The 8,875-nt window shown below is 42.0% G+C and overlaps 1 protein-coding gene across 1 annotated transcript in view; it reads right to left on the reverse strand.

Annotated features, from left to right (window-relative positions):
• Positions 1-4,551, reverse strand: part of LOC130923073 (cullin-9) — a 76,202-nt gene extending 71,651 nt beyond the window's left edge. Inside the window, exons 1-3 of the mRNA XM_057848494.1 lie at positions 4,413-4,551; positions 999-1,560; positions 102-256 (exon numbers count right to left, since the gene is read on the reverse strand). Of these exons, the coding sequence (XP_057704477.1) occupies positions 102-256; positions 999-1,551 (708 nt within the window). The 5' untranslated portion in view covers positions 1,552-1,560; positions 4,413-4,551. The remainder of the gene's footprint in view (positions 1-101; positions 257-998; positions 1,561-4,412) is intronic.
• Positions 4,552-8,875: the final 4,324 nt, after the last annotated feature.

The raw sequence follows: 8,875 nt of genomic DNA on the forward strand, positions 1-8,875 counted from the left end.
AACACACACACAGATTACACAAAAATGGCCTCAGGACGGCCATGTTTGTAGAGGCGAAGTTATCATCCAAGCCATTCCATTGGCATTCAAATGAAGCTCACCTGCGGCAGATGAACGCCTTCAAAGGAGATACCGTGCTCCTCAGAGGACGTGGTTTCGGCAAACAATTCCAGCAGCGTGTAGCGATTGTCAAAGTCCATGTGCTGCTCGATGCCGTCCTGCTGGCCCAACGACAGCAGCACGTGTGCTCGGCTCCCTGCGGGGGGGCGCCGACATGTCACCGGCGAGGAAATGTCTACGACTTTGTCTACAACGCGGCTATGATGATTAACTGTAAATCGTTGTGTTTACCGAATAAAAGTGGAAAAGATTTCAAGTAGGGGTGTGACAAAATATCGAAATGGTGACATATCGTGATACTTTGTATCCCAAAAGGTTATCGATATGCTCCTACCAAGAATCGAGATATTGTTTTAAAAAGATGTCAATGTCTTAAAAAAAAAAAAAAAAAAATTAACCAACAAGTTGCTACCAAAATCTTCCACCATAATAGTAAGCCTGTCGCAATATGCAATAATTCCATTTATCACACGATAAATAAAAATGAAGGCGGTAATTTTTCCGCCGCGATTTATCGCCTCCTGTGCACGTCCGTGTGTGCGTACGGCAGACATGCTGTTAAAAGTTCGGATTGCTTGTTACCAAACGCGCAAAATGCATCTTCGTTCCAGGTCCGGCAAAACATTCGTTCATTCGCTGCCACCCTCCCAGTTCAAATGGATTGGACGCCTACTAGTGATAAACTCATTCCAATTCACAGCAGAAGCTTGTTTCTCTGTTTATTAGTTGTTGAATATTCTAGAATGATTTCCTGACCAATGTATTGATAATCGTTGTTTCGCCGTATCGTCAGATCATCGTTATCGTGAGCTTTGTATCGCAAATCGTATCGTATCGTGAGGTAACAAGAGGTTCCCACTCCTAATTTGAAGTCTTACCGGCGTCGTGGGACGCTAGCGCGCGTAGCATCTTGCTAGCGCTGCGCCGGGTCTGCGTCTCCTTGTGGCACAGCAGCTCCATAAGGAGATTGAGGGCGCCCGTCTCCTTGAAGACGGCGGCCAGCGGCCCGATGGCGGCATAGGCGCTCAGCACGTGGATGGTGTGCGTCACGCTCAGCGAAGACGGCTCGCCGCCCTTGGACATCTGCGTCCTGGCGCGGCGCACTAGCTTCTTTACGTCCTCCTCCATGTCCCGAAGCTCCACCCGGTCGAAGGTTCCCGACTCTTCTGCCTTCTCCCGCGTAGGGTGGGCTTTCCTCTCGCCCAGCAGCGACGGGCAGTTGGCGTACACGTCCTCCGCGGACATCCACATCAGGACGTTCTCCGTCGGGGAGCCGCCCGGCGGAGAGGTCGCGTCCGCCAGGCGCCAGCGAATCAGGTGCTCCGTCTGCCCGTCGCGTGCCCGGCGTTGACGGATCAGCTCCTCGGGGTACGCCTGCAGGCGCGGGCCGATCTGGACCGGCGGGTTGCCGGGGAGACGCTCGCCCGCCATGCTCGCTCGCTGGGGGGAGGGCGACAGTCAGTGTCGTCACAGATTACTTAAAAAGTAACCTACTACTGATTACTGATTACACTTCAAAAAAGTCATTTCGTTACTTTAAAAGTAACTTATCAGTTACTTTTTACCATTTTTTCTCCTTTTGCTGCCTGAACATAAAAATAAGAAAAAAATGTCATCACATGTAATTGAATTTTTCACATAATTAATCTTTGAGTTAGCGGGGGTTTAATTAGTCGATGGAGTCTATTTCAACAACCATTGATTCGTGCTAGCTTAGCCACTCCGGAGCCATGAAACTAACAAATAACTGACAAACAGCACGGAATTTGTTCAAGTCAACTCCAACGACTAAATAAACCTCCGCTAACTCCAAGATAAAGCCTAATATCTAAAATTCTGAACTTCCCCTTTAACACTAGAAGTCCCAGAGAATTCTGATACTCCTACTAGTCCAATGGCCGATATGGCCTCTTCCCTGGAAAACCCAGAGGTAGCAAAAATGACCCAAGTGCTTTTGAATTGGCAAGTCGTTGTCGGACAGACAACAGCCGTTCATATGGAAATGCAACCACTAGACATACATTAACTTCAGACACAATGACCACAATCCATACTCCATGCCCCTGATTCAGTCCTTCTAAACTATAGACTAGGGCTGCAGCTATCAAATATTTTAGTAGTCGATTAATCGATGGACTAGTTAGTTCGAATAATCGAGTTATCGGATAAGGAACATGAAAAATTAAAGTACCTGAGCTTAGCCTCAAACGTTTTTTTTTCTTTCTTTTAAATGAGGATCTATGTACAGCAAAACAATTGGCTAACTTACATAGAAAAAGTCCGCTAGCTTAAAGTGCCTGTGACACGAAAAAGCATGTTTATTTCATAATACACGCGGTATTTTATGCTCCTGAATGATATGGACATTATGCTCATTAGCAGCAGCACGTTAGCTGCACAACAACTCCAGCCACCCTCCTCCGGGGAACGAACTGTAAATTGCTCTCCGCCGGGCGGTTTGCCGATCCGCAAAGACAATCGACAACCGGGTCGTCATGTCAAATAATCCAGGATAGCTATGTGTGATTTTCTGCTTTGAAGACTTTGAAACATCACTCGGTTCGGGTTAGCATGTCGGCTAGCTGTCACGCCTTCTGGTTTGTTTACATTCTCCGAAGCCGGGGAAGGGAAATGACATATGTCCGATTTAGGTGTCATAAAATATCGTTCGGGAGGTGCGACAGTAAAGGTGAAGTCGACCATTATGGAGTAATTTTGCCATGTCGTCCTGAATAAATGCATTTTTATTATTTCATATTCCATTCAGCACAAGACTTATTTGTCATGACCATGCCATTTATTTAGCAATTGGGGAAAGTACTTGGGTAAAAAGAATATCCTGTAAAAATATTGAAGTAAAGAGACAGAAACAATCACATTTTGCAGCTCTCTTCGTCGCGTTTTCCTCATTGTGAATAGTTCCCCCTCGACGGGCTGACTGGTCCTTCTCAAGCCATTTATATAGCTATTGGGGAAAAATACTTGGATAAAAAGAATATCCTGAAAAAATATTGGAGTAGAGAGACTGAAACAATGACATTTTGTGGCTCTCTTCGTCGCGTTTTCCTCGTTCTAAATAATTCCCCCTCAATGGGCTGAATAGTAAAACCGATGAGCCCAGTCTACCGCTGACGTCATCCACCTGTTGGGGACGCTAAAGCCCTATAATGGTAGGCGTGGCTAACCGGCAGATTAAAAGACTAATTTCTCGTCATCTGTGCTTTGCTAAATTGTTGTATATAGTCGAATCGTCTCAAAATATGATTCTAATTCACATAATAATGCCATTTAAGACTTTTTTTCTGGTGTCGTATGCTCTTTAAGAGGGGTTTTAATATCAAATTGTTATACCTCATACTAACATTTATCTTTTAAGAATTACTTGTCTTAAAAATAGAGGATCCCTTTAACATAGTGTGACCTTTTTTTTTTTAAAACATGAAAATTATCACCAGTTACTTTGCCAAGTAACCAATTACTCTTACATTCAGGTAACTGAGTTACTAACGCAATTACTTTTTAGGAGAAGTAATTTGTAACTATAATTAATTACTTTTTTAAAGTAAGATTAACAACACTTTTGGGCTACAAAGTATCACGATACATTGTCTCAGCTCTATCAGTGTTTACTGAAACCAAAGACAGTTCAAACCTTTTCTAATTGGAACTACATCTCCCATGATGCCTGTAAACGAAACATTCCACTACACAGTGTCCACTGTTGGTTGATTGTTCTCTAGTTATGACACAAAAATATGAATAGAGTTGGTTATTTTCTTGAATGTGAGGTTGCTTATTTAACGGAACTGGGCCGGTTTTACAGTAGAATTGGACTAGTCACCCTGACCGCACATACTTTCGTTTTCCTTCCTGTTTCACAGAAACGACAGGTGGTCATCGAGAGACAGCACTTTAGCACATCGCCGATTATTTCTCGAGTTAAGAGCGTTAAAAATAAAACCACAAAAACGCCAGGAGGACAACTAACGACACTCAAATATAAGAATTGAGTGCATGTTTTACGGTGACGTGACACCTTCTTAAATCGAATCCTGAAATTAGCGGGACGTGAACAACAACGTTCTGGTCGTTTCGGCTCTTGACTAAAATGCTAAAAGCTGCATTTAACACTCCTGTGTGACGTTTTTTTCTGGTTTGTCCGCCAAGCAACTACGTGACTCGGGGACAAAAAATCAAACGTTTTGTCAATGGACTCTGGTCCGGGCGGACACGGAGTAGGGTTTAAGGCCTTTTGCCGGTCCAAACGTGGGTTAAGAAAGGCAATTTCTTACCAGACGCGCCTCCAACGTCTAATTTCGTCCAAAATAATTTGAGTTTCTCTGCTACAAAGTCCGTTCGTAAGACTCGCCACTTCTTCTTCTTCTTGAGAAGCGTGAGTAATACAGATGTGTTTCTTCTTCTGTAGTTTCTACTCTTCTTCGTTTGGTCTACCTGCGTCATCCCGTCGCTTCGCAGCGCGTTGCTCTTCCTGGTGGTCAAACACGTGCACTGCACGCTTCCGATCAGAAGTCAACGAGGTCACATGAAAATTGGATCTTATTAATTCCACGAAAATTTGAATCTTCTTTCTTTTTGTGGGAAAAAAAATGGAATTTTTGAATTGTGAATAAAGAAAAAAAAATAACGAAATTGACAAATGTTGGCAGGCAGTTTTTGGTGAAAACGTACAATTCCGCTAAACTTTGACAAAAACGTATTTCAACATTTTTAAAATATAGAGAAGAATACAATGTATCAATTGATTTCCAAAGGCCCGATACACACAAAAACGTTGAAAATGACCCGAAATCAACAGGAAGTGATCTGAAATTTCACCATCATCAACAGGAAGTGACCCAAAAATCAACAGGACGTGACCCGTGAAATGTTCCAAAATCAACAAAAAAATGACCGGAAATTAACAGGAAGTGACCCAAAATCAAACGAGGTGATCTGAAATTGCCCCAGAATCAAAGCGGACGTGACACAGGTTGCCTCAAAATGACAGTACGTGATCTGAAATTTCCCCCAAATCAGCATGAAGTGACACAGGTAGCCTCAAAATTAATCAAATTCACAGGAAGTCACACAAAATCAACAGGAAGTGACAGTGGTAGCCTCAAAATTAACAGGAAATGACCGAAAATCAACAGCAAGTGATCTGAAATTTCCCCCAAATCAACAGGAAGTGACGCAGGTAGCCTCAAAATTTACAGGAAGTGACCCAAAATCGACAGGAATTGACACAGGTGGCCTCAAAATTAACAAAATTTACAGGAAGCAACGGTGAAATGCTCCAAAATAAACAAAATTGACAAAAAATATCAATAGAAAGTGACCCAAAATCAACCGCAAGTGATCTAAAATTTCCCCGAAATCAGCAGGAAGTGACGCAGGTAGCCTCAAAATTTACAGGAAGTGACACAAAATCAATAGGAAGTGACACAGGTGGCCTCAAAATTAACAAAATTTACAGGCAGTGACTGTGAAATGCTCCAAAATAAACAAAATTGACAAAAAATATCAATATCAAGTGACCCAACATCGACAGGAAGTCATGTGAAATTGCCCGAAAATCAAGAGGGAGTGACACATGGAGCTTTAAAATTAACAGCAAGTAACCAAAGATCAACAGCAAGTGATCTGCAATTTCCCCAAAATCAACAGGAAGTGACACAGGTAGCCTCAAAATGAACAAAATTCACAGGAAGTCACATTAAATCAACAGGAAGTGACACTGGTAGCCTCAAATTTAACAGGAAATGGCCCAAAATCCACAGCAAGTGATCTGAAATTTCCCCAAAATCAACAGGAAGTGACGCAGGTAGCCTAAAAATTTACAGGAAGTGACCCAAAATCAACAGGAAGTGACACAGGTGGCCTCATAACTAACAAAATGAACATGAAGTGACCCCAAAATGTTCTAAAGTCAGCAAAATTTAACAAAAATCAACAGAGAGTGATTCAAAATCAACAGGAAGTGATCTGAAATTGCACAAAAATCAACAGGAATTGACGCGGGTAAACTCAAAATTGACATAATCAAAAAGAAGTGACCAAAAATCAACAAGAAGTGATGTAAAATTGGCACAAACTGAACAGGAAATAACACAGGTGGCCTCAAACTTGACAGGAAGTGACCCTGAAATGCTCCAAAATTAACAAAACATTGATCAACAGAAAGTGACCCAAAAGCAACAGGAAGTAACCAATAAATGCCTTGAATTGCAAGGAAGTGGCCCAATATTAACAAGAAGTGACCCCTGAAATGCTCCAAAATCAATAAAAAAAAAAAAAAATTGACCAAAAATCAACAAAAAGTGATCTAAAATGAACAGGAGGTTATGAAATTGCCCCCAAATGAACAGGAAGTAACAAAGGTGGCCTCAAAATTAACAAAATTCAGCACGAACTGACCCAAAATCAACAGCAAGTGAACTGAAATTGCCCCCAAATTAAATCAACAGGAAGTAACACAGGTGGCGTCAAAATTAATAGGAAGTGACCTTTGAAATGCTCTAAAATCAACAAAAAATGGACCAAAAATCAACAGGACGTGACACAAAATCAACAGGAAGTGATCTGATATTGGAGAAAACCAACAGGAAGTAACACAGGTGGCTTCAAAATTACAAGGAAGTGAACCTGAAATGCAAAAATCGACCCAAAAGCAACAGGAAGTGAGGCCACAACCAAAAGAAAATGATCTTCGCAATACTTGCTTCTCTCCACGTCCCACTATATCACCTCAATGGCTGCTAATGATGGCGATACACGTCCAATCCATTTTGACTGGGAGGCCTGACGCCGTCAATGGCAGCTGAAATGACGTCAGCTTTCTAAGTTGAAATGGATTTCATAACTGTCAATAAATAGCAGTGAATGAGTGCAAAATGCAGTTGTGTAGTAAGTACTTTCGTACGCTAGAGGGAAGCCGCGTAGCATTTTCAGGCAAACACTTGCGTGAATCACCTTTTGTAATTCTTTTTTTTCACAGAACAGTGTATTCATACACATAAATGCCAAATGACACAAATGATATCTTGTGGCGCTCACACATTAGTAAAGGACGATTTGAACTTTTACATTCTAAGTTGAAGAACGGACTTATATTAACATCCACAACAAGGACATGTAATGGCTGGTGATAAATCTGAAATGATCACATAACAGCATTGCAAGTCACGAAACAACTGGAACAGTAGCTGAAGAAATAATTTAGCACAGAACATGAACTTTGAATGGTACATCCCGAGTGTCACCATGAGTGCTCGTGTTCTCCGTTCAATAAAATAAAATAGGTCCCCCACTTTCAAAGCCAGTCCTCTTACACGCCTATGCTACTTATGAACATAGTGGAGCTATCGTTAAAGGGTATGACAACACCTGGGGAAATGCTAATATTCCATTATTTATCCATCAACGCATGCCTTTTGAATTCATATCATGCCACTTCGTGTAATTACACACATCGCAACACCAAGAAAATGATAGAAATTAGGTCGATTGTCAAGCTAAAAGGACCCGCCCCAGAGATGCCGGAAATCTAGCATATTGTGTGCGTGACGTCACTACAAGGAAACAACAGGCTCAGTGCTTAGAACTGAATGGCGGCGATGATGGCGGACAATTTTGTTTCTATTTGCAGCGACGAATCCGACGTAACGAACATTCTTCTAATGGTGACGAGGAGAGTTATGAACCTTTCTTTGGTGTTTTGGGTTATCAATTTGAGCCCAAACGAAAGCCAATGCAGCCTAATGAAAGGATCATTGAGGGGAGCAATCACACTGATGAAACACCGTCCGGCGGCAACAGAATCACCGAATGGTTTGTTTTGCATTTCTTTTTGTGAAGCTGATACACCGTGACCGCAAAATAATGTATAGAATAATTATCATTTAATATGCTATCATCGGTTTCGCTCTGCCAACCGACACAAATATGAATGGGATTAGAGCAGGGGTCCCCAACCTTTTTTGCACCACGGACCGGTGTGATTTGGGTCTTTTTTTTCACGGACCGGTGTCCTGTCAAATTTTGCACCCTTATAAAATTTTGCTCCCAAAGCTTTTGTGGCGGTGAAAAAAGCCCTCTTATATACCCTACCCACCGACGTCACAAAAACACGTGCTCACTGTGTGGTTCCGCCCACTTGTCCGTCAATTTGTCTCTGTATTAGCATTGTTTTCAATTGATCGAGGAATTTAAAATGCATTTCATGGAAGACCCGGTGCTTTCTGATGCCGTAAACTCACTGGATGTGTTGCATAAAAGGCGTTATGTGGAAAAGCTTCGTTCTATACAGTCGCCAGATCCATATTTGATGCCCAAATCGATGTTTTTCGACCCACTGTCTTCGCCCTGTCTGCCTGACATCTGCTACGCTGATATTTACAATTATCTTGTCCACACAAAATCAGCCTATTCTCACGAAAATTTGAAAAACTTCAAGAGCTTGGAGGCTTATAAATACTTCGTTGCTGGTTGGGTGAAACAGGTCCTCGTTCGGCAGGAATCTATCTTGTGCTTGGAAAGGTGAGTTACGAAATTTTCAATTCAAAATCTTTTGTTATTGCTAACGTCCACTGTCAAGTCTAATGTATTTCATGTCGTTTGTCAATGGAGTTAAGGCTTTTAATGTTTATATGGTTTAGCGATAGCACTCTCACTACATACATACGTGTATGTTGTCGGCGATTAGCCTAGCAATGATCTTAATTGTGGTTATTTGTCAGCCCCGTAGACGAGGCCA

The sequence above is a fragment of the Corythoichthys intestinalis genome, chromosome 10 (genome assembly GCF_030265065.1).
Source record: "Corythoichthys intestinalis isolate RoL2023-P3 chromosome 10, ASM3026506v1, whole genome shotgun sequence".
In the NCBI taxonomy this organism is placed as follows: domain Eukaryota; kingdom Metazoa; phylum Chordata; class Actinopteri; order Syngnathiformes; family Syngnathidae; genus Corythoichthys; species Corythoichthys intestinalis.